This window comes from Sinocyclocheilus rhinocerous, unplaced genomic scaffold, assembly GCF_001515625.1.
Source record: "Sinocyclocheilus rhinocerous isolate Xijiao unplaced genomic scaffold, SAMN03320098_v1.1 scaffold943, whole genome shotgun sequence".
Lineage (NCBI taxonomy): Eukaryota > Metazoa > Chordata > Actinopteri > Cypriniformes > Cyprinidae > Sinocyclocheilus > Sinocyclocheilus rhinocerous.
Genome location: NW_015626129.1, coordinates 470970 through 497302, shown reverse-complemented (window position 1 = coordinate 497302; position 26333 = coordinate 470970). Strand labels below are relative to the sequence as shown.

The 26333-nt window shown below is 38.1% G+C and overlaps 1 protein-coding gene, 1 long non-coding RNA gene and 1 pseudogene across 2 annotated transcripts in view; all 3 read right to left on the bottom strand.

Annotated features, from left to right (window-relative positions):
• The window catches only part of LOC107711048 (cyclin N-terminal domain-containing protein 2-like), a 9433-nt pseudogene extending 7456 nt beyond the window's left edge, over positions 1–1977 (bottom strand).
• An 8407-nt stretch (positions 1978–10384) lies between these two features.
• LOC107711004 (RAC-beta serine/threonine-protein kinase) lies at positions 10385–18864 on the bottom strand. Its single transcript, XM_016515908.1, has 13 exons — positions 18590–18864; positions 18307–18435; positions 17507–17618; positions 16962–17109; positions 15604–15735; positions 15453–15518; positions 15296–15364; positions 15072–15194; positions 14781–14909; positions 12233–12447; positions 12067–12154; positions 11706–11808; positions 10385–10701 (listed from the first exon to the last, which is right to left on the bottom strand). Exons 1-13 carry the CDS (start codon positions 18633–18635, stop codon positions 10622–10624), a joined length of 1440 nt encoding a protein of 479 aa, XP_016371394.1. The 5' UTR covers positions 18636–18864; the 3' UTR covers positions 10385–10621.
• Positions 18865–19506: 642 nt separating this feature from the next.
• LOC107710996 (uncharacterized) overlaps positions 19507–26333 on the bottom strand; it is a 10156-nt gene continuing 3329 nt past the window's right edge. Inside the window, exons 2-3 of the long non-coding RNA XR_001636658.1 lie at positions 20130–20285; positions 19507–19975 (exon numbers count right to left, since the gene is read on the bottom strand). This is a non-coding gene — a long non-coding RNA (uncharacterized LOC107710996). The remainder of the gene's footprint in view (positions 19976–20129; positions 20286–26333) is intronic.

Sequence of the window (26333 nt, the reverse complement as noted above, 5' to 3'; positions counted from 1 at the left end):
AAAATCGCATCGTATGACCCCTTTAATGACTTGTGCGCAAGAAACATTTCTTATTAATGGTGAAAGTTGTGCTGCTTAATATTTTTGAGGAAACCATGAAACACTACCAAAGTTTTGGGGTCAGTAGGACTTATTCAGCAAGGACAAATTAAACCAAAAAGTGACAGCAAGTTTGTAATGTTACAAAATATTTTTATTTCAAATAAGTGTTCTTTTGTCTCTATTCAAAGAATACTGAAATATTCAGCTAAGAGCAGTTCTTAACACAATATTCATTATCATTTATTGGTGCTTAATTAATAATAGATCAAATCAGCATATTAGAATAATTTCTAAAGGACCAAATTACACTAAAGACTGGAGTAATGGATACTGAAAAGTCACGGTCAGAAATGGAACAAGCAGGTCACACTTACAAATCTGAATATTGCACTTACATGGACTTGAATTAGCCAGTCCACCAAGATAGCTCTCGTTGTGTCACTGAAATGCTTGGGCAGGTCAGCGTTTGGGAGAGTGCATAGTAGCTGACTTCTCTGCAAGCAGAAGAAACAAACACATGACCACAGTGATGGGAAGATCGACAGTACTTTGCGTGTCATCCTCACCATCATGTCTGAAAAGATGTCCCATGCGTAGGTCTTATCATAGAGGAGCCCCAGCTTACTGGGGACCTGTAAGACTAGGTGGACCTGGCAACCTGCGTGACGTCACGGACACTACGTCCATGTTTTTATACAGTCTATGAGGCTAATACAAAAGAAACAATTTATGTACATTACATGTTATTACAAATGCCTGCAAATGGAGCCAAAGGCCATGTAATTGCTGCTGCTACACTTACAGGACAATCATATCCTTGTTTAGGCTATTGCCCAAACATTTAATTCAAATATTCACTTAATCTTTCGTTTTTGGCCAGCTTTTTGCTATATATAGATGACACAGCCTCTATAATTTCTTCAACAAAAAACCTGTGGACATCACAACCCTTACAAAAATAAACCATGGTTTTACCGTAGTAAAACTGCTTCATTTACTTTTGCATGATTTCTGAATGCTTGAGACTATAAAATCAATCAGACAAAAGTATTAATAAAGTCATAGCCATAGGTAACCGTCTAGATTTGTAATTTGTAAATACAATTTATTTACTTATATTTTATTAAAGTTCTATTTTGACCCCTATAGTATGTGTTGTTTTTTTTTTACTTCCATAATATTTGAGGAAGGGGGCACAACAATACAATCCTGCTTAGGGCACCCATTTGACCAGCAGCGGCCCTGGGCCCAAGTTATATATAGGGTCCAGGATATAGATTGCTGAAGCATTGACGTCAAAACCAGGAAGACTAATTTACCATTGGTTCCCTTGAGATTTTCTTTTGGGTTTTTCAATTATAAAACAAGGTCTGTGGTAAACAAATTGACGATACTTGGACATTTTGCTCCACAACATATGTTTGCAAGAAGTAACTACATAAAGTTTGGGGTGTGTGTAGTTCATGCAGTAAAACAAAACATTACCACAGAACTTTTTTACGCTTAAATTGAAAAAAAACCTTTATAAAAACCCCTATGAAAAGCTCAAGAGAACCCATGGCGAATTAGTCTTCTGGGTTTTGACACCACAGCTGCAGCACTCTATTATAGCAGTTTAGGGATTGATGGATAGTAAGCAACCACCCAGAACAGCAACACCGTGGCACAGTGGTGAGTTTTAGAAAATTACAAAAAAAAATAATAATTTTTGCCAACTAAAATAATATCTGGCCTGACGACCCGAGAAAACAAAGTAGTTGTTGGATTATATTGTAGTAGTAGGCTACATTTAGAATTCTACAGCAGTAACTTGGGTTAGACTTAAATATACTAAATTAAGAAAAAAGTACCAAGTCATGGATTACTCAAGCAGCGTCAACCAAGCCATCTCAGGTTACCTGAAGGTATCGACTCATCCTGTGGAGCGTAGTCCATTATGATCCCATCCTCTGCAGATATGGGAAGCCTTCGAACCTTAAGGAAAAACAGAAATGCTACCCCTGTGATGACAGAATGGTGATAACGCATCATTTGAAGAACCACCTGTCTAATAGGGTGATTTTCTATCCATTACACTCAGAGGAGGTTACAAATGGTAGCAAAGTCACACCTTATTGGCACATAAAGACATAAGAGCTGCAGTTACCCATCGACTCTCCTGTGCAGGTTTGCAGGGCTGCCCCGGACCCACCTCCTCTCCTTCAGCAAACACCCTGCGCTCCCTCAGAACACAGGAGTTTGTCCACGTCCGCAGGGGCGCTTGTCTGTCGTCAGTCTTCTGAAGTACATAACGGTTTCATTTATTCACAATAAGTTTGTAAAGCATTAACACTTCACCGAGCAGCAGTCTTTCAATACACGTAAAAGACCTGCATGAACACCGAATCAGTTTTTAGTCTTAAACCCTGGAAGAAAATTAGCATGGATTCCGAATACAAGTAAAATAAGATCTGTGGGCAACATTACACACGGACTTTAATGTTTTGTTCTGCAACAAATTAATGGGAATTTTGAAACAGTTGAAATCAGCTAAAGTCCTTATTGGGCAACTTGCATTTTTTTAAAGTCTACAACAGTTTCAGAGTTCACATTTGAGGTATATCGGTGTAATTTAATGTTGTACAAATTGTTACTTCAAGGAACGTAAACCACAGACCTCGTTTTACACTAAATAAAAACTGCCATTTTAAGAATGCACTGAAGTTCTGGAACGAAACCATTGGAATTTGCCTTCCAGGTCAGCCTTCAAATCGATCTCATGACTAAATCCACATGGAATCAGAATATTTTAGTTAACTTGAGTATGTGTGCAGTTGTCAATAATAATGTAGCAGATACATGGTGAACTTACACAAAATTGATAGATTTTTCTGGTCACATTTTGGCCATTATGCAGTTTACACAGCAGGTCTAGGAATTAAAGTTGACAGTTTACAAGCATTCTCACCATATGGAGGTCCAACAGTTGCCTGGAATCACAAAACCCAGTTCGAGCCATGATTCATCAAGACACTGCAGCTACCTGCACACACTGAATCTGCAGCTGTACCATCAGCTAATTAACAGCAGTGGCACTAATAAAGCTTACTAATTGACCCTTCACTAAGCCCCGCCCTGTGCCACTAGCTTATTTTTCTTCATGCAAGTCTCTGGAAGTTCCAGTAGCCCCTCACTGCAGAACAAAGATCCAGGGGGCGGGGTTAGGGGGTGGAGATGGGTAGGTTTAGGGGTGGAGACGGGTAGGTTTAGGTATATGTAAGGTGGGAGGAGTTGGATCTGGATCCAACCTCACCCCCTGGATCTTGTGTTCTGCAGTGAGGACCATCTCGGAAGTTCCGTGTGTTTGGGTTGTTTTAAAGCTGCAGTCCGCAACTTTTTTGGGTTAAAAATGATCCGAAATCAATATTTGAGCACGTACATAACCAGCCAGTGTTTGAAACTATCGCCTTACTTTAGCCCGATTCACAACGGTCAGCTTATAATAATGTTTTTTAATTTGAGTGGTATGGGTAGGTTTTCGCGGGAAAATCGAGCATGCTGCCGCGTCATTACGTCACTTCTGTAAACATAAAAAAGTTGTCCCGGTTACTAGGCTATCGCATGTGAGGATCCTGCAGGTGGCGGATCGTTTATAGCCTTTTCTCACAGCAGCTGGAATAATTAAATGTATCATTTTGATGGCTGAAGTCACGCAATGCTGATGTTGTTAACAATTTGAGAATAAAGTATAACAATAATAATAATTTGCACGGTTTGCTGTGATATGAGCTAATTTAGATTAAATCACCATTGGTAGCGTTTTATTGTAATGCTTTTTTCCTCAGTTGGTCAGAACAAATGTGGAAGACTTGTTACTTACTTGCTCAGATGACAATATCCGGTGAAAATGCTTATTTGAGTCATATATTCCAAGACATAGGCTAGAATCTGTGAGTGCAAAGTACAATATCCACACAGGTGCAGTGAATGACTGCCACACATACTCCTCAAAACATTAGATTCATCCACGCTGGAGCCCTGCCACCGCACAACCCACGCAAGAAAGATAATTCCGGACACAGCTGCAATTGCAGGTTTTCAAACAGAGGCAAAACTTACGGACTGCAGCTTTAAAGCAGCACTATGTAACTTTTTCTGTGTTCAAAATTTGCTAAATGTATATAATGAGCGAGTACATCATGAATTCATCTTCCAAACCGCGTTTTTGTCTTATTCCGAATCACTACGGTACACTTATAATAAGTACTTATATTTGGACTATTGTAGCCTGGTCGGGTCGTCACCGCTGCGGAGTAACACATACCTGCGTGAATCGCCATAGACACAAACTTAGAGAAGTAGCTCCGGTTGGAATGTTCTTCCGCGGGATGTGTGCAGTTCTGTTTATTAACCGCTAGAGCGCCAAAAGTTACATAGTGCTGCTTAGCTTTAACAGAGTTGTACATACATTTCCCAAATATATGGTAAAGGTATGTCTTATTCCTAAATGAACACATAATTTCAGCATAATATTTCTCCAAGATAAATTAATTCAATAAAAAAGATAATATAATTCTGTTGTTTACATACAAAATACATTAAAAAAATACTGACATTCGAATAAAGATAGCTACTTATCCCTGCTAGGAGTCATTATTATTGAGCATAAAGTTGTTAAATTATCTAAACTATATAACAGTTACTAGAAAAACAAAGATTTGGTCATGTTATTGTTTAAAAGTGTGCAATATTCTTGGAATGTGCATTGTGTTATAGCTATTCTTATCATCACTGATTAATTTCATGTTAATTGCTGTGACAAGAATATGTTTGAATCCTTTGGAAATGTCTGGATTTCTGCATTGATTACATAATTTCACATTTGTAGACCAACACAATCTGACAACTAATATCACACAACCAATTGTACTTTTCACATTTTTATCGAATACACACGATTACTCATTCGCAGTGCAAAGTGAACATTTGTAGATCCTCCTTCAACAGCTCAACCTCTAGCAAACGTTTCCTGTAACAGGCTTTTGACCAGCTTTGAATCCCTCCCCATAAATCGGTTACAGTTTATCGGTATTTCTTGATAGCACGGTCCACTTTATGCCACAGCATTTCAATTGACTCAAGGTCAGGACACAAGGAAACACATATTTCTTTATATTTCATTCAGTCATGAGTAGATTTATTTGTGTGTTTTGGGTCATTGTGTTGTTGCATCACCCAACCCAATCTAAAGCTTGAAGAAATGATCTGCAGTTCTGACATTCCCCTGTAAAATGTCTCGTTTCACTTTAGAATTCATTGCTTTTTCAATGACCGCAAAGTGCCCAGGTTTTGAGCTGGGAATCATTTCTCGAAATATCTTCTGTTATGTTCCACTGAAGTCAGTCAGTCACACAGGCTTGAAATGACATGACATAACCAGGCTTTGTAATGAAAATGATTAAAGAAGTTTCATTTTTGGTGAACTATCACTTTAAGGTAGGTTTAGGGGTTAATTGTGTAGTTTAGGGGTTTGTTGTGTAGGCAATCAGCACTGTGATTTAGACAATTTAGACAAAATGACAGTTGTTGAAATAGGAATTATGCCAGTTTACATTTAGATTTTTAAAAACATTGTTTTATATAGCTTATTTCTTATATATATATATATATATATATAATCTTGTAGCCATCTTGTAGCCCCCTAAGTGAGCCACTGCCCCTGGTTAAGATCTACTGCTCTTCCGCCACCAAAATATAAGTAGTTTTTAAATGAATAGTTCTGACTGTTGGACAACAGCAAAAACTGTGTCCCTGTATTTTTGTTTAAATGACTGGCCATGAAAGTTTTTTTTTTTTTTTTTCCCCAGTGTCATTATTTAGGTGTAGATCATTATCCAGACCACTGCTGAAACAGACTAAATTATCATGTTAAGTGTCTCACTGCTGTGGGAGTGAGTAATCATGGTCATTAATAATCACGTCTCTTAAAATAATTTTCTAGATATTGTTAGGGCAAAATATACAGACATTTCAAATGTTTGAACAATTAAATGCTTAAAGTATAAACATCTTCAATAAAACAAAAATTGTGAACATTTTTGAGCCCTTGAGCACTGGCCGAAGAACACTTTGTGTCTCAAAATCTGCTGTCCACTTGATTAATTTGGCATGCTGTTGGGTTAGTAAAGGAGGCAGACATCATACAGTTTTTGACAAAAGAATTTACTTGCATGAATGTCCTAATAGCAAAGCATAACCCACTGCACTCTGTAGCCAAAAAAAAAAATCAAAAATCAAAGAAATATTTCAAGTTTCCCCCAACGTTTGCATCCCCTGCACTAAAAAAAGCAAACTGAGCATCAATGATGACATTCGTGATTGTTCATCACATTCAGAACAGGACAGTCAATGGTTAAAGTTGCAAAATAATCAAAGCTGATTTGACCTACAAGTAGGTATATACACATAAGAACAATGGGTGAAAACACTACAGCAGACCATTTTAGATCTTTTCCTCTCATGTCTCCACCCAAAAGTTTCTTTTAAAAACTATATTTGAGCATCATTAATGGTGTGAACTAGAGTGTGCATATGTTAGTTATGTCCGGAGCAATGTATTATTTAATGACACAGGCAAATGGCACCATCTAGCGGTCTCTCTCAGTCAAGGCAATAAGGGCTGTTTCAAAACCTAGTGAGTATATATATATATATAATCTTGTAGCCATCTTGTAGCCCCCTAAGTGAGCCACTGCCCCTGGTTAAGATCTACTGCTCTTCCGCCACCAAAATATAAGTAGTTTTTAAATGAATAGTTCTGACTGTTGGACAACAGCAAAAACTGTGTCCCTGTATTTTTGTTTAAATGACTGGCCATGAAAGTTTTTTTTTTTTTTTCCCCAGTGTCATTATTTAGGTGTAGATCATTATCCAGACCACTGCTGAAACAGACTAAATTATCATGTTAAGTGTCTCACTGCTGTGGGAGTGAGTAATCATGGTCATTAATAATCACGTCTCTTAAAATAATTTTCTAGATATTGTTAGGGCAAAATATACAGACATTTCAAATGTTTGAACAATTAAATGCTTAAAGTATAAACATCTTCAATAAAACAAAAATTGTGAACATTTTTGAGCCCTTGAGCACTGGCCGAAGAACACTTTGTGTCTCAAAATCTGCTGTCCACTTGATTAATTTGGCATGCTGTTGGGTTAGTAAAGGAGGCAGACATCATACAGTTTTTGACAAAAGAATTTACTTGCATGAATGTCCTAATAGCAAAGCATAACCCACTGCACTCTGTAGCCAAAAAAAAAAATCAAAAATCAAAGAAATATTTCAAGTTTCCCCCAACGTTTGCATCCCCTGCACTAAAAAAAGCAAACTGAGCATCAATGATGACATTCGTGATTGTTCATCACATTCAGAACAGGACAGTCAATGGTTAAAGTTGCAAAATAATCAAAGCTGATTTGACCTACAAGTAGGTATATACACATAAGAACAATGGGTGAAAACACTACAGCAGACCATTTTAGATCTTTTCCTCTCATGTCTCCACCCAAAAGTTTCTTTTAAAAACTATATTTGAGCATCATTAATGGTGTGAACTAGAGTGTGCATATGTTAGTTATGTCCGGAGCAATGTATTATTTAATGACACAGGCAAATGGCACCATCTAGCGGTCTCTCTCAGTCAAGGCAATAAGGGCTGTTTCAAAACCTAGTGAGATGCCTAAAACAGACAGCAACTTTTGGGCTTGATGTGTTTAAGACCCGTAGAAGCACTTCAGTTCGGCCCTGCTGTTGGTACCAGTAAGGACCTTTCTGTACGAGTAAGTTTATGGAGGAGGGATGGTAATGTATAGCATGTTTAAACGCGAAAGATCGTCAGATCTCAAGAAAGGAAGCTTTTCATTTCCCCTTGCAAACATATACCGTGACTACCTTATTACACACCCACACATGCACAAATGAACTACACATGGAAAAATGGACAAAAGAAACAAACAAAAAAAACTTTTCTATTGTAATATATATTTTTATATATATATATATTTTATCAAGACAATTTAATTTCAGGGAGCTGGCGAATGAAGAAAAAAAAATGATCCAAATAAAATAAGGAATAAAACAAAAAAGTTTGATGTTCCTTACACATGAAGCATCTTTAAAAAGGCAAAAGAAGAAAACACCTCACACATCTAAGCGGTGTGTTCCGACAGCTTCGTTAACCTACGTTACACATCTGGAGATGAAGTTGAACATTTTCTCTCAAACATCCTAACCATTTTTTTTTCTGACTACACTATTAAAAAAAAAAGGAGAAATGAAAAAAGTGTCAAGGCTGCGACAACAAGGGTGTAGCACGCAGGTACGTGTTTCCACTGCTTGCTACTTTAACCAGTCGGTCATGCTGATGCAGTAGCTCTTGCAGCTAAATAACAGGACATTCAAATCCTTTGTTTGTTTTTTTTACGGTTGTTGCCTGTATGTTTGTCTCTAAACTTGAACGTCAATGCCTGCAAAACTTTCGAGAGCATGAAAACAACATGATGGACAGTTTCTATGATACAGTAACCTTGGAACAACAAGCCTCTGGGGCTTCAGATGAAAACTGGAAAAACGCCTCTCTAAAAAGGCAGTTTCAAGGTTCCTGGTTGTGGAGGAAACCAGTTAACACGCTAGAGCTGTCTTCCTCTCTCTCTTCCCTTTAAAGCTCAAACATTTTCACATCTATAGTGTGTGAGTCTCCAAACCCCTAACAATCCCACCCTGTTCTACTCCTTTATGCCCCTGTACAAAATCGAAACACAAAAAGACACACAGTTGAAGATGTAGACTGAGAACACACATCCGTCAATGCACACACACGCACAGCATACGGTACGCTACCCAGGCAGAGAAACAGCACTATTCCTTTCCGTGTTACCCCATCATCGGTCCTCCCGCTGTAAAAACACTATTGGTAACAGCTAGTTCCAGAAAGAGCACTTGTACAACTGCAGAAATATGGCTTTAAAACTGTAACAATCAGTGGGAAATAAGTCCAAATAGTTTGATTTCTCTTGTCCCCACAAGATGATTTAAAAGGTGTTCGATATTTGTGTTTACAAGAGGCTTTAGTCCCGTAGTCCAGTGTTTTGAGTGTGAGCATGTGTCCTGAAACCTGCTGGTGCTGAGCTGTGGTACCTGATTGGTTGAGATTTATTCAGTGATTGATGGATTGTGTTGCACTGTGTAGTGTCAGGCTACGATTGGCTGGATGAAAGGCCAATCAGAAACCAGGACTGACCAGAGGGTCCCACCTGTTCAGGATCATTCACAGATGCCGTACTCCCGCCTAGAACCCACTCCTCAGTAGGCTTGGGTTGCTGGTGCACATGTCCTTGTATGAGTTTGCGTTTGTGTATGTGAGGGGCGTCCGGTTTGCTGGTAAGGGTGAGAGAAGTGGGGAGGGGGGTGGTCACTCCCGCACACTGGCTGAGTAGGAGAACTGCGAGAAGTGTGTGCGTGTATCTGGGTCCTCGGCATCAAGACTGTCATCTGCAAGCAACAGAGACAAAGAACAAATCATCTCAATTAATGAACATTCAACCTCTAACATCTAAATGTATGGAAGCCTGTTTCTGCCACTGAATAAAAAAAGGTAATTGAGGCATTTTTTCCTCACAATTCTGACTTATTTTCTCAGAATTGCGAGAAAAAACCTCACAATTCGGAGAAACGAAGTCAGAATTGCGAGATATAAACTTGCAGTTGCAAGTTTAAAAAGTCAGTATTGTGTGATAGAAACGATTAATGCGATATAATGCGATTCCAGACGTGAAGCAGATTTTCGCTGGAGATTATTAAGACAAACTATTTATTTCTGTGGATTAATTTTGGACGGATTAATTGTTCACCACAAGACTAGTAATGTACGCTAACAACGTAAACAGGATCCCTAATTCAAACCGGCCACAACTGTTATATTTGTCTTTTTGCGCACAAGCAAGAATAAGATCTGAAAACTACGATAAAGGGGAAGACTTTCAGCGAATAGCTCAAATTTCAGTCTGTGGCCTCCATTAACTTTCACTATAGAGAAGCAGAGCAGCCTCGACATTCTGCTAAATATCTCCTTTTATTAAAAAAATTATATTAAACATCATACTTTTCTCGTTTTATTCTTCATCTGATACATGCTGTGACTTAAGTAGGCTTGGCCTTTATAATAGCCTAAATGTTGTTTAATGAATGACACCATAATCTTCATAGTGCTTATGTTCGTAAATCTTTCATGTACAGATATTTTACCTTGTATGTAATAATAACAGCATCATGCGACTTTTACACCAATGCGGCGGCTTAGGATTGTGTTGCACTGTGTAGTGTCAGGCTACGATTGGCTGGATGAAAGGCCAATCAGAAACCAGGACTGACCAGAGGGTCCCACCTGTTCAGGATCATTCACAGATGCCGTACTCCCGCCTAGAACCCACTCCTCAGTAGGCTTGGGTTGCTGGTGCACATGTCCTTGTATGAGTTTGCGTTTGTGTATGTGAGGGGCGTCCGGTTTGCTGGTAAGGGTGAGAGAAGTGGGGAGGGGGGTGGTCACTCCCGCACACTGGCTGAGTAGGAGAACTGCGAGAAGTGTGTGCGTGTATCTGGGTCCTCGGCATCAAGACTGTCATCTGCAAGCAACAGAGACAAAGAACAAATCATCTCAATTAATGAACATTCAACCTCTAACATCTAAATGTATGGAAGCCTGTTTCTGCCACTGAATAAAAAAAGGTAATTGAGGCATTTTTTCCTCACAATTCTGACTTATTTTCTCAGAATTGCGAGAAAAAACCTCACAATTCGGAGAAACGAAGTCAGAATTGCGAGATATAAACTTGCAGTTGCAAGTTTAAAAAGTCAGTATTGTGTGATAGAAACGATTAATGCGATATAATGCGATTCCAGACGTGAAGCAGATTTTCGCTGGAGATTATTAAGACAAACTATTTATTTCTGTGGATTAATTTTGGACGGATTAATTGTTCACCACAAGACTAGTAATGTACGCTAACAACGTAAACAGGATCCCTAATTCAAACCGGCCACAACTGTTATATTTGTCTTTTTGCGCACAAGCAAGAATAAGATCTGAAAACTACGATAAAGGGGAAGACTTTCAGCGAATAGCTCAAATTTCAGTCTGTGGCCTCCATTAACTTTCACTATAGAGAAGCAGAGCAGCCTCGACATTCTGCTAAATATCTCCTTTTATTAAAAAAATTATATTAAACATCATACTTTTCTCGTTTTATTCTTCATCTGATACATGCTGTGACTTAAGTAGGCTTGGCCTTTATAATAGCCTAAATGTTGTTTAATGAATGACACCATAATCTTCATAGTGCTTATGTTCGTAAATCTTTCATGTACAGATATTTTACCTTGTATGTAATAATAACAGCATCATGCGACTTTTACACCAATGCGGCGGCTTAGTTTTTTTTTCTCTTAACAACGCATTTTTGATCCAGTGCAACTTAAATACTTGTGCGACTTATTTGGAACAGTTTTGAGGGCTAAAATATTTGCTGTCATTTTCCACACAGTGACTTGTTAATCATTTTCTCAGACACACAAAGAGTTGTGACACCTCGCAAGCAGACAGGCAAGGAGGAAGAACTGCGGTACTCACATTGGTCAGGTGGCGTGACAGTAATGGTCTGTGCAGTGAACTCGTCGTCAAAGTAGCGTGTGTCTGTCTCTGAGGTCACTTGCGGCTTGAAGGGTGGCATGAGCTGCATAAAACCACACGCAGAGATCAGCATAAATGACTGTTCACTGTTAAATGTCTAAAGTAGTAAAAAAATAAACATGTTGTGTTTGAGGGTATATGTCTTCCGATCACGCTGCATCAATCATGCTGACACACAATATTGGAACATGAACGCAAACGATATTTGAGAGCATCTGTCAAAGACATTAACAGTGTACATTCTCTAATATGTGTGACGATTACATCTCAAGAATCGGCTCCGACTGACTTAAACTCTTACCTTCTTTTGAAGGACATCTTGCCAGTTCATGGAACTGAAGAACTTGTGTGTCATCACTTCTTTGGCATCATCAGGACCTCCTCCAAGCCTTAAAAACACCAAATTCACATTACTAAAACATACACAAGACCCCCCGTCATAACGTAGAAACAGATGCTCCTCTTACCTCTGTTTGGGGTCTTTCTTGAGCAGGCCGGCCAGCAAGGCCTTTGCCTCGGGCGAGAGGTTTCTAGGGAAGCGAATCTCCTCCATTAAAATGAGCTCAAACAGACGTTCGTGGTCCTGGTTATAGAAAGGCAGCCGACCACACATCATTTCATACATGACCACTCCCAGACCCCACCAATCCACTGCACGGCCGTAATCATTGTCTTCTAATACCTACAGCAAAGAACGTGGAGAACATGAAAATAAGTAGACCATTTAGAGATGGCAATAAAGAAAGAGTAAAAAAAGTAGCTTAAACAAGACATTCTTTAATATTGGGAAGGTATATCAAAGTTTATGCTGCTGGTACTTAAAGACATCACTAAACTGCTTTTGTAAACAATTTTACTTTAATAATGTATATAAACCATAATTAGCTATTTGGCTATCAGTGACCAAACCTTGTGGACATGTGGACAATAAGAATACACAAGGAATGCACAAAGAATAACAGGCTGATATTTTTGGTTTACAAAGCATCTTTTTTCTGTTAGCCAAAAGAACAATCCTGACAAATTATATTTAAGGGGTCATGAACTGTGAAATCAAAATTCCCTTGATCTTGTGACATGTAAGAGGTCATTGTACTATAAAAACATCCTGTAAGTTTCAGAACTCAAAACTTTCTCGTAAAAAAACAGCTTATATTGAAGCCAGTCTGCCAAAACGACAGGTTGTGGAATGTACCACTTTATGACGTAATAGTGTGGCTAAACACCACCTCCGCAGAAGATCAACACCTGCTTCAACATCACTGCCTGTTTAGCCCCGCCCACCGATTCACACATGTAATGTAAATAACGAGAAAGACAAACGCAGGTCTACGCAGAAATCAAATGATAAAGATGGCTCCAAAGACAACAAGATGCAGTTCAGTGCCAAGCTGTGCAGTCTTTGCATTGCCTTCCTTCTGATCCCAACATCAGGAAAGTGTGATCAGTGGACAAACTTTCTTTTTAATGAAGTTCCAGACTGCATCAGCAAGAACTTGGCCGTTAGTTCACTTCATTTTACCGCGGATTCATTTACAAACAAGGCACAATTCGATGCAGGATTTTCAGAACGACTGAAAATAAAAGACGATGCTGTGCCGAATATATTGGATCCGACAGTAATGTCGCACCACACAAGTGTGAGTAACTGTTTTTATTACGTGGTCACTATTACTTTGTCTGTTATTTCAGATCTTTTGATATGTACTGAGTATTTATGCGTTTTAAACCTAAATCACAGCAGCATGCATCTGTGAAGGATGTAGGCTGTCAAACATACGCAACTTTTAGCCAATCGTACCAGTGGGCGTTTACTTCCGAGTAGGGTTGTGCGATTAATCGAAATCGTCATAAAATCACGATTTGAGCTTGCGCGATTTCTAAATCGCTTTATAGCACGATTTACGCGCCCCCGACCTCCCGCAGTATGCTATCCGAACCAATCAGAATGCAGCACGCCTAAATGGAGCACGAGAACAGAACAGACCGGGCGGGCATACAAACATAACGCCAGGTTCACACACTCCGTCGTCTGTGGTGCGTATTTTGTCCGCGCCCATGTTAACGGATCAGAGCGTTCACACTGCACGCGATTGCGCTCCGGCAGTGCGCTCCAGGAGCGGTGCGTCTGCAGCAGTCATGATATGTCTATTCTAGAGACATTTTGTTACACCTTTACTTAGTGATTATTTTGCCTTATGTCCGTTCTAGAGACATGTTACAGCTTTCTGATAAAGCTCTAATTGGTTTTCTTTTGGAAATATGTTTCAAATTCACACTGAATGCATTAATGACTATAAAGCATGTCTGTGTGTCAAAATCGTGATTAAAATCGAAATCGTAAAATTGATCAAACAAATCGCGATAGTTTTTTTTTGTCCATATCGCACAGCCCTACTTCCGAGTCTACAATCCACCACGCCTATTCACATAGAGCGTTCTGATGAGGGGGGTCAAAACAGGACAGAAAATAGCATATTACTTCTAAATTATGATGTTTTTTGTTTATGTAAAAATTTTCATAACATTATAAATAGACCTCAGAGGAAAGTACAAAATAAAAAAGGCAGTTCATGACCCCTTTAAACCAACCTTATGCCTTTAAGACAATTACATTAACTTACAAATTACATACAAACGTAACAGAAAATAGTTTCAAGCCTTTTGTCTTTTAGCTTTCTACTTCATAGGACTTGCTTTAAATTAATGTTTAAATATTCCTTTTTTTTATTTTTTATTCTTAAACCTTCTTCTAGTACTTCTTGACATGTATTGTGTAATATTGCAAAGATGCTTTGTAGCTTCTGCTCTCCTTTCAATATGGTGAAGTTCAAAACACACAAACAACAAGATGGTTTTCCTGCTTTAAAACAGTGTGGGATTTCATTATAATAGGTCATAAAATGAGAAAATCAGAGCTGGGCCTGATTCACAGGGTTTTTCCACATTTAATCTATTAAACTATGATCCAAAAATCGATTGAAAAAACACATTCATGGAGTGAGTAGGCAGTACCTCAGGAGCAAGGTACTCTGGGGTCCCACAGAATGTCTTCATGGTGGCCTCATTAGTAATGCCCTCTTTACACAGGCCAAAGTCTGTGATTTTAATATGACCATCTTTGTCCAGCATCAGATTCTCCAGCTGCAGAGACAAACGCAATTCGAACAGAATTAGGAAATAGTGTTTTGCCATTTGTGGAAAAAAGGAACACAGACTTCACGTCTTTGTGGTCTATGACACAATTTTCAAAAACAATTCAAAGTATTTTCACAATAATTACATAGAACATTAAACACAGAAAACCTTTAGGTCCCTGTAGACGACATCTTTAGAGTGCAGATATTCCAATGCTGAAACAATTTCAGCCCCATAGAAGCGAGCTCTATCCTCCGTAAACACACGCTCTCGAGACAAGTGGAAGAACAGCTGGAAACACGTAAAAAGGAGACAAAACAGAATTTTAAAAGAGACAGAATGTGAAGGCTTTTCTAGTTTGTTTTTGTAAGGAGCGACAAGATGTGCCAAACCTCGCCTCCATTTGCGTACTCCATGACGAAACACAATCGATCTCGTGTCTGGAAGGCGTATTTTAGTGTCTGTAGAGAGATTGAAAACAATGTGAACTAACAAATCTAGAACCAAGATAATTGTGCAACAAAAAGCCCCTGATGGAGATGGACGTACTGTAAGGAACGGATGCCGTGTGTTCTGCAACACTCTGCTTTCCGTGATTGTGTGTGCAACCTCGTCCTGAAATAGACAAAAAAGGACACACCACTGTGTCATGAGTCTCACACAAGGAGCATTTTAAACTTCTGATTCGTGTGCTGCCCACCTTAGCAATGATGACCTCTTTGCGTAGGATCTTCATGGCATAGTACATGCCAGTAGCCTTTTCCCTTACTAGAATCACCTTTCCAAAAGTGCCTTTACCCAGCAGCTTTAAGTAGTCAAAGTCACTCATTGTCTAAAGAAGAAAAAAAATGATTCATGAAGTTTTTTGTATTAGAATTAAATCTGCTCAGTCATAAAATCTCAACATTTTAAAAAAGGCTTTTATAAATAAAACCTACTTTTTATATTTTATTTATAATAAACACATTGAGACAATCCTTATTAATAGAAAGAGAAAAAACACATTTTAGTCATACAAAAATTAACAACTTAAACTCATTGTCACACACTTGCAAACTCACAATTTAACCGTTTTGTGCAATATCATCTACAGTTATGCCAAGTAATGGATAATGTACAGCCAGCCTGACATTATCACAAAATAAACCATGGCAGGGTGAATAGGACCCCAAAGCAGAGTGGAAGAGTCTCATATAATGCTGAACAGGATTATTTTGACAAGCTGATTCTGAGTAATTTTGTTTATTACAGTAATCCACATTATTCCAGTCCATTAATTAACATCTTGTGAAGCAAAAACCTGTGTTTGTAATAAACAAGTCCATCATCAAGAGGTTTTTAACTTCAAACCGTTGCTACAAACTAAAATACAAATCACTATCCATAATATTCCTTTCTCCAGTAAAAAAGGTCGTCTCATCAGAATCAGGAGAGAAATATAAACAGATAAAGCACCGTTTAAGAAGCGAAAAACAGTCCAAGAGTTCTAAACAAATATGTTGGTGGATTCTGATGTGAGAGGGCAACAGGAGACAGACTTTTCTCTGGAGGAAGTGTTATTATGGACTCAAATTTTGGCCAGAAACAACAGTTTAAATTTAATACACCTTAACGATAGATTTGCTTCTTACAAACAAACAGCTTTTCGCTTTGCAAGTTAACTGATGAACTAGAGTCATGTCAATTACCTGTGGATTACTGTGTTGTTTAAATCAGCTTTTTGAACTCATTCTTATTGCACCCATTCACTGCAGATGCTAAGCAAATCTGATCAAATGAAGAAACAAACTCATCTACATCTTGAATGGCCTGAGGGCGAGTAAAAAAAATTTTTTTGGGGGGGGGGGCAATTATTCCTTAAAATAACTGGATATGAAATATTATTCTATTATTTAAGAAGATAGAGAGGGCAAGGTGATACGAGAAACATGAAACTGGCACAGCTGTGTAGGAAACTGGTTCCTTCAGACAATGGACAACTGAGATCGTTTCTTATGGAGAAGTGAAACGTTACCCAAACCACCAGAACGTCGCTACACCTTGAGTTAAGGCACTTACCACTTTGGTGCGGGACTTTGCGATGGCAGCCTCCATCCCCTCCAAGCTGTTGTCTCCAGGGGAGCCAAAGTTGATGTCCATTGGCTCCTCCTCTTCCCGGGACTTGAGCCCATTGGCCACAGCCTGGATTGCACGTATCCACTCCTCTCTGCATTGACATCAAGATAAAATCATATTCATTAAATCCAAGAAATCCATTAAAACAATAAGCAAGTTGTGGTTCCTCTTGTTATTTTCTATGTTCTTACACTGGTCACATGTACATGATTGCCATCCTTTGAAAGAATTGGGCTCTTTAGTCACATAATGACCTAAACACAATTCCTGTTTCCACTGAAATGTTTTTCAACTCCCTTACGATTCAATATAATCAACAGGCAGTGAGTAATAACCTGTTTTGGTTGGCAAAAATCTGGTTAATACAACTAAATCTGCTTTTCCAGTAAATACCATTCAGCATCTGCTTCTTAAGCTCTCTCTCTTCCACTCATTCATTCCCAACAAGGACACTGATTGCAGCAGGACCTTCCATCTCATCTCCTCACCTTTCAGCATTGCTGTCCACATGGAAGGTGCGCTCAATAACAGTGGTCCACTGCAAGCAGCGAATGACAAACGTGTTTGGCCGAGGTCGTTCAGTCTTCATCAGCTGACACTCTGTGAAGGATATTAAAGTTCTGAAAAGTTGTATTTTGGATTTAAATTTGTTGAATTTGTCAAAAGTTTCTAAACTTCATATATTAAGTCAACTGCTATTTGATGACCTCTTGCTTTCTGAATTGGGAGATGATTCTTGACCGAATACGCTAGTATCCAGGTTTAGGAGATTTAAACAAACAAGAACATCCAACATTGATTGAAAAACACACACAAAACCTCAAGTCAAATTCTTTTTTTTTCTTTTTTTTGTACTTTCGCAAACACATTAATTTGTATTTAAACATTAATTGTGTAATTGTGTAAAATTAAAAACACTTTTTAACAGGTTTTGTTAAACACTGCCCCATTTTCTACTGGTCAGACAAACAGATAAAGTTTTTGCCATAATTTACCACTACCACTTTAGGTGCTAGGTGATGGGAAAAGTGATCCTTAAAATCTCTAAATAAGCTGAAACAATGAAAGATTCAATGTTGCCAGATATAAACAAATGTATAAAAATAAACAACAACAAAAAAACCTGCTGATATTGTCCAATTTCCTATTTGGTGCAATTATCTTGCAATTATCTTTAACATGCATCCCTTGCCTTAATAATAGCCCATATCCCAAAAACTAAACTACCTTGTTAGCATACTAAACACAATCTGGTTTGTGTGGAGAGATACAGTAAAGTGTGGCAGACCTGCAACAGAAAAGTTATTGAGAGGCGGCTGATTGTGGTCTGACGTCTCTGGCTTCTCCTTGTAGCCGATGAAAGAGCCATCACTCTTTAGAATGAAATATCGGGGCCTCCAAGTCTTAATGTATTCACCTGCAGACAGGAGGAGGAAGAGATACAAGGAAGTAGATGGCAGGAGAAAGAAAGTGGGGATAAATCAAAAAGGCAGAGACAAGGAAGACAACAACTCAGTGTTTACAATACAAAAATATGATAGACTGTTGATAGGGTGAGTAAGCAATCTCACCTCTCTTGTGGAGCCAGCCCTCTCTGACGATGCTGACCTCGTTCATGCTGGGTTAGGGGTGTGTGGGGCGTAGGGCAGGGTGGCAGGGAGGTTGGGGGAGGGGGAGCGTTGAGTCTCGGGTCAGGCAGATGTTCAGTATCGCAGAGCCAGACTCACCTGGGATCATGCAAATAAACCAATGTTAACCACAATAAAGTATAACACAGGAAGCACCACAGACTAAGGAGTTTTACATTTCTGTTGCTTATTTTTTAGCAAACAGTGTTTGTGAACAAAACAAGAACAATGCCAACATTAGATGCCCACTGACTTTCAATATATGGCAAAAAGGTGTTTTTCATAATATCTTTTTGTGCGTGTGTTCAACAGACTAAAGAAAAACATTAGGTTTGGAAGAGGGTGAATAAATGAGAATTTTCAATTTGGGTGAATGATTCCTTTAATAAAAGCATTTTGCGTGTGAATTTATTATTATCATTACTGCATCCAACATACTCTAGCACACAACTGAAGATTTTCCACAAATGGTCACTAGGGTTGTGACGGTGAGGAAATTTTCCCACCGGTTAATCGACGTGTGACCACACCGGTAATACCGGTATCACCGTTGGGGTGGGGGTGTTAGTTCGTTTGAGTTTCCCTCTTTTCTTCGCTTTCAAATGGCTTGTAAAAGTACCTCTTGCTTTCTGAATTGGGAGATGATTCTTGACCGAATACGCTAGTATCCAGGTTTAGGAGATTTAAACAAACAAGAACATCCAACATTGATTGAAAAACACACACAAAACCTCAAGTCAAATTCTTTTTTTTTCTTTTTTTTGTACTTTCGCAAACACATTAATTTGTATTTAAACATTAATTGTGTAATTGTGTAAAATTAAAAACACTTTTTAACAGGTTTTGTTAAACACTGCCCCATTTTCTACTGGTCAGACAAACAGATAAAGTTTTTGCCATAATTTACCACTACCACTTTAGGTGCTAGGTGATGGGAAAAGTGATCCTTAAAATCTCTAAATAAGCTGAAACAATGAAAGATTCAATGTTGCCAGATATAAACAAATGTATAAAAATAAACAACAACAAAAAAACCTGCTGATATTGTCCAATTTCCTATTTGGTGCAATTATCTTGCAATTATCTTTAACATGCATCCCTTGCCTTAATAATAGCCCATATCCCAAAAACTAAACTACCTTGTTAGCATACTAAACACAATCTGGTTTGTGTGGAGAGATACAGTAAAGTGTGGCAGACCTGCAACAGAAAAGTTATTGAGAGGCGGCTGATTGTGGTCTGACGTCTCTGGCTTCTCCTTGTAGCCAATGAAAGAGCCATCACTCTTTAGGATGAAATATCGGGGCCTCCAAGTCTTAATGTATTCACCTGCAGACAGGAGGAGGAAGAGATACAAGGAAGTAGATGGCAGGAGAAAGAAAGTGGGGATAAATCAAAAAGGCAGAGACAAGGAAGACAACAACTCAGTGTTTACAATACAAAAATATGATAGACTGTTGATAGGGTGAGTAAGCAATCTCACCTCTCTTGTGGAGCCAGCCCTCTCTGACGATGCTGACCTCGTTCATGCTGGGTTAGGGGTGTGTGGGGCGTAGGGCAGGGTGGCAGGGAGGTTGGGGGAGGGGGAGCGTTGAGTCTCGGGTCAGGCAGATGTTCAGTATCGCAGAGCCAGACTCACCTGGGATCATGCAAATAAACCAATGTTAACCACAATAAAGTATAACACAGGAAGCACCACAGACTAAGGAGTTTTACATTTCTGTTGCTTATTTTTTAGCAAACAGTGTTTGTGAACAAAACAAGAACAATGCCAACATTAGATGCCCACTGACTTTCAATATATGGCAAAAAGGTGTTTTTCATAATATCTTTTTGTGCGTGTGTTCAACAGACTAAAGAAAAACATTAGGTTTGGAAGAGGGTGAATAAATGAGAATTTTCAATTTGGGTGAATGATTCCTTTAATAAAAGCATTTTGCGTGTGAATTTATTATTATCATTACTGCATCCAACATACTCTAGCACACAACTGAAGATTTTCCACAAATGGTCACTAGGGTTGTGACGGTGAGGAAATTTTCCCACCGGTTAATCGACGTGTGACAACACCGGTAATACCGGTATCACCGTTGGGGTGGGGGTGTTAGTTCGTTTGAGTTTCCCTCTTTTCTTCGCTTTCAAATGGCTTGTAAAAGTGCCGTGCTCATTTTACTTTCACTTTCAAATTAGCGGCAATTGAATTGCCGCAATTCGGCATCAAGCAATTGTTCGTTTGAGTTTTCCCCGGATTTCTTGGCTTTCAAATAGCTTGAAAAAGCGCAGTGCGCGTTTTACTTTCACTTTCAAATAAGCAGCAAATCGGCGTTGATTCAATTCAAACAACAACAACGTCAAACTCAGAAATTTTATTGGAGTGGCCGAGAAGGGTCCGCTGCCATTATACAGTACGAGAGCGGCCTCCAGAGGCGGAAATCACTAACAGCACATGTTGTTTGTTTTTACACGTGACACTGCGCGCTGCACAGAGCGGGAAACTTCAAACTCAAAAGAAAATCCTGCCGCGGAACAGAGCGCCATTCACATAGTTTTCCATTAAATTACATTATATTTGTCCCAAATCATTGTTAATGTACGTAATGACTTCACCCTAGGCTATGAATTATGTATTGTGCTCTTTCTGTGGCTCTAATACAGTCTTTATGCTTCATATAGAGAGCTGTAATACAGATCGCACTTTCTCTTTCCCTTTGCTCTGTTTTTTTTAAACACCGAACTTCAAACTCATTTATGCCACATTGTTCATTCTTGAAGCAAACTTATGTCCGTTTGGTGATTAAATAAACAGTTTTAGACCGCTGCTGGAATTGAAAGTGACGCGTCTGGTGTGTGACTTCTCCGAGAACGCATCGCAGGGCTCTACAGTGCATATGCGACTGAAAACTACTGCGTGATGAAAACTACTGCGTGTTACATACTTTTAATAAAGATAGAAAAATGCCATTACAAAGGTAAAAACTAAACTCGACTGTAAATCACTTTAAGGAGTCAAATATCACCTCGTAATGGGAAGGCTATTTTTTTTTATCAAATTTTGGTGCTCCTAAATTTTTGACTGTGCTCCTAAATTTTTTAAGTTAGCATGACTGTTGAAATTAAATGGTAATACTTTACAGTAAGAGTCCTTTTGTAATATTAATGAAAGCTGTAAAAGTATTGTTCCTAGTGTGTTCATTTCAACATTTACTATTACTAATAGGCTATTTTTTTACATTTTTAAAGTTTCTTTTTTTAACATTAGTAAACTATGAAATAACTTTAATGATCAATATAATAATTAATATGAATATGTTTATTCATTTACAAAGTATGGTTCAGTACTGCTACTGCTTTTTTTAAAATAGTAAAGTTCTGTTTTAGTTTTCGTTTACCATTTTAAAAACTATCGGTTGATTAATCGGTATCGGCCAGTGTGGTCCAACCTAGCTATCGGTATTGGTAAAATCCACTATCGGTCGACCTCTAATATACACCTTGATGTAAAATAAAACAAATAAAATACAGTTTAAATAAAGTAATCAGCAAACACTGTGGAACCAGTAGGTAGGCAAATGACGTGGTGTTGCAGCTTAACACCGGTATAACCGAAAACACCGTCTATCGCAGCAAGCCTAATGGTCACCTGACCAAAGCTGCAGGAATGCCACCTGTTTAGAAATGTTTGTAATGTAAACTTGACATAAATGCAGCATTCAGCACTCTGCAACAGATAAGCCTCAATTTCACATTTAACAGATGAGGGACAGCTGAATTTCATTTGTTATCATCTCACTGAATAAAACAGAGACTCCCGTGCACGATCCAATATCAAGCTCTAACTGGGCGCAGGAGGAAAGAAATGAAGGAACAGATCATGACAAAGAGGTGAGTGCTAGACATTCTATGGAAAATTTCAGTGGTATTATACACTGCATGACTGAATCTAAAGTGCTGAGTCATTATTCACAAACAAGTTTCTTTACATGTGGGATAAAAGTGCTGATGGAGGATCAGGGTCTCGATCCTGGTGGATGATGATGGATATAATCAGTGTTAATTTTTTTTGTCTTGGACTTCTTTAAGAAGACAATGTAATCTGTGTGTAGTATATGAGTGGACTATTGATCACATTTTATTATTAAATGGCTTATGTGAACAATGCAAATATTAACCTCACATCTGTCCTGAGACCCAGAAAGCACGACCAATCCAGTTCAAAAAGACAAGACAGACACCCTAAGATACATTATCAGACTTTTAAAGATGTCTCATTCTTTGATGAATAATTTATTGTAGCCATAATGGATTCAAAATATGATAATTTATTATATAAAATTATATTCATTATGCGTTTAATATGATTATTGATGATTGTGATTGTTTTTATGCTGTATTTGTTCTAAGACCATTTACCTCTATTGATTTGCATGACATCAGTTACATAAAAGGAACAAATTTTCTTATTTTTTATGCTCCTGTGGAACTTAATTTGAATTTACAACATGTTTAATTGATGTGTTGTGCTTAGATAAATGAAGTGTGTGCTAAAAAGTTATCTGGTGGAAGAAAGACCAAAATAACCACGAAACCTGCATTCCCTGTCCATATTTGCAAAAGAACAGGGAATGCAGTTTTTTTGGTTATTTTGGTCTTTTTGACCAAAACCATTTCTGACAAGAAATGCGACAACACTATTCTATCACCATGGAGATGCCAATTAGACTGCAGTAAAGCCAGTCTGAGCCACAGGTGAACATGCCACTTTGTACGGCGAACAAGACAAGACACCTGCTGTTTTCAGAAGCGACATTAGAAAGCACAAGCTTTTGCTGCAACGCTTGATAACTAGGGGACAGAAATGTTCATCCACTTAAAGAAAATGTGAGCGTAAGTTTGTACATGTATCAGCTGATGTTTTGTTACGCAAAAGAAAGTCATACGGGTCTGGAACAACATGAGGGTAAATAACATTTTTCAATATGAGTTGAACTACTGAAATAGTCATTTTATCTGTTATTGACCTAAGCATCAAAATAATTACTGGCTTATCGTATCTGTCAATGTTAATATTGGTGCAACCCTTTTTTTTTTTTTTTTTAATGTTTTAAAAAATGCTTAAAGGGATAGTTCACCCAAAAATGAAAATTCTGCCATTAATTACTCACCCTCATGTCGTTCTAAACCCGTAAGACCTCTGCTCATCTTCGGAACACAAATTAAGATATTTTTGATGAATTCTGAGAGGTCTCTGACCCTCCCATAGACAGCAATGTAATTACCACAATCAAGGTCCAGAAATGTAGCAAGGAGATCGGTAAAATAATCCATGTGACATCAGGGGTTCAACCGTAATTTTACAAAGCTACGAGAATACTTTTTGTACACAAAGATAACAAAAATAACGACTTTATTCAACAATTTGTCTCCTCCGCGTCACCCTGGTGCCATTTTCGAGAGTATCCACTATCCACAAAAATCTAACGCGGATACGTTGTTTTCGTTCAAATCAAACCTTAAACAACGTAGAAAACTTTTTCTATGTTGTTTACGTTTTGATTTGAATGAAAACAATGTATCTGCGTGACGCAGCTGACACAGAATAGCATACGCTGTTTGCGTTCAGTGGATACTCTCCACAATGGCACCAGGGTGACGCGGAGATGACGAATTGTTGAATAAAGTCATTATTTTTGTTTTCTTTGCATACAAAAAGTATTCTCGTAGCGTCGTAAAATTACGGTTGAACCCCTGATGTCACCTGGATTATTTTACCGATCTCCTTGCTACGTTTCTGGACCTTGATTGTGGTAATTACATTGCTGTCTATGGGAGGGTCAGAGACCTCTCAGAATTAATCAAAAGCATCTTAATTTGTGTTCCGAAGATGAATGGAGGTCTTACAAGTTTAGAATGACATGAGGGTGAGTAATTAATGACAGAATTTTTGGGTGAACTAACCCTTTAAAACAAGGTATTAGATAAATCCACTTGAGTAGCTATAAAATATTAAAGATAATAAGAGTTGCTGTCAGTGCAAAATAGGGCTGGGCGATATGACGATATTATAGTATATCGACGATGTCTCGTAACTATTGCGATGTCGATGTCAACAGTCAGGTAACAGACGATTATCGACATTATCGGGAAAAAATGACAAATGATAAACCTAGTAAGTTGGAAAAAATATTTTACATAGCCCCATAGTCACCATACAGTTTTTTTTGCATGCAAGAATGAAATAATTTAGTAGGAAGGTTGGGAATCGAAAAGCTATTCCAATTTCGAAAATCAGATCAGATGCGTAAGGTCAGGAATCAAATTACTTGTTATAAAATTACATTTCGTTTCTGCGTCTCGATTTATGTATGCACATTTATTGTGATTTTAAAAGATTCAACTGCAAGAAGATGAAATAGAACTCGCTTCTGCACTCGCGCGCTGTTTTCCGCGCTGCGCACTCACACACACACACAAAGCGCACGCAAAAACCGCCTCTTATATACGCGAACACTGGACTGAGCTCTCTCTCGCGTTCTTATGGACAAATACACATAGAAGTATATCAAAATATCCCATAAATACAATCGGTTATGTCTTAAGTGAACGTATAGAGCTCAAATCACGATTTTATGACGATTTCAATTAATCGCACAGCCCTAGACATTACTATATGACATCAACATGCATTTATCATTCTTACAATCACCGCCAGAATGTCCAACTTCACCATGATGAACTTAAAATTGGGTTCTATTATTTTTCCTCAACAGTTCTCCTCACAAAACGAAATTCATTTCAAACACAAATTTGATAAGAACAAGGTGGAAATTATTAGCAACACCAAAATAACAGCAAAGCTAATGTTTTCTGTTAGTTTAAGCACAAACTAAGAAAAGTAAAACCAAACTTTGTGGCAATAATTAAGACCAAACTAAACAAGGTGTGTGTTTATGGTGCATGTCGGCAATGTTGTCTCGGCGGGGACGGGGCGCGGTGGAGGTGGGGTTTAGGTAGACGATATTATCGGATATCGCAATATTTTTAAAGGCGATTATCGATAAGATATTTTTGACATATCGCCCAGCCCTAGTGCAAAGCTGATTTTTTTTTCTTACTGCATTGAAAATTTGTAAATTGTTTTAAGGATAAATCTTACCAAATTATGTTACAATCAAGCTTAAAAGAAGAAAAAAACATGGTAGAGTGCTAAGAAAAATAAACTATATATTCTTTAAAAAAAAAAAAACCTTCTTAGCCTAATATATTTATTAAATTCATCTGAGACACAAATTTCAGCTTGTTATAGAGTATTTAAACTTTTTTTTCGTGACCAGAAAATGTTTTAAGATTTTTGTTTGTTTGTTTTATTGCAGAGTGGCCGAAGTCCAAAAAGCCCAGTTCCAACTCCCAATTTTTTCCCACCTTGATACAGCTTTGGTCCTTTCTTTAATGTTAATCTGTGTGATTTTCTGCTCATTTTCTATCATTGATCTCTTAATAAATAATAACACCTTTCCTTAACAAGAAACACGATTCGAAGTAGTATCTTTCAAATATGTAGTACAAACAGTGCAGGACAAAATGCATGTCATGGTTTCACGTTCAGTATTAAGTGTTTGTTTAAATCACTAAACATATACAATAGTAACAGATATTCTTGCCTTAGCAAACAGCACAAAAAAAAAAAGCT

What these genes read in the sequence shown, in the direction of transcription:
- LOC107711004 (XM_016515908.1), bottom strand. Translation starts at nt 18,635, where the DNA reads ATGAACGAGGTCAGCATCGTCAGAGAGGGCTGGCTCCACAAGAGAG. An exon ending in CAATAACTTTTCTGTTGCAG is followed by an intron (nt 17,619 to 18,306) that starts GTCTGCCACACT and finishes TATCCTTCACAG; the next exon opens with AGTGTCAGCTGATGAAGACT. An exon ending in AAGATGTCCTTCAAAAGAAG is followed by an intron (nt 11,809 to 12,066) that starts GTAAGAGTTTAA and finishes GGTTTTATGCAG; the next exon opens with CTCATGCCACCCTTCAAGCC.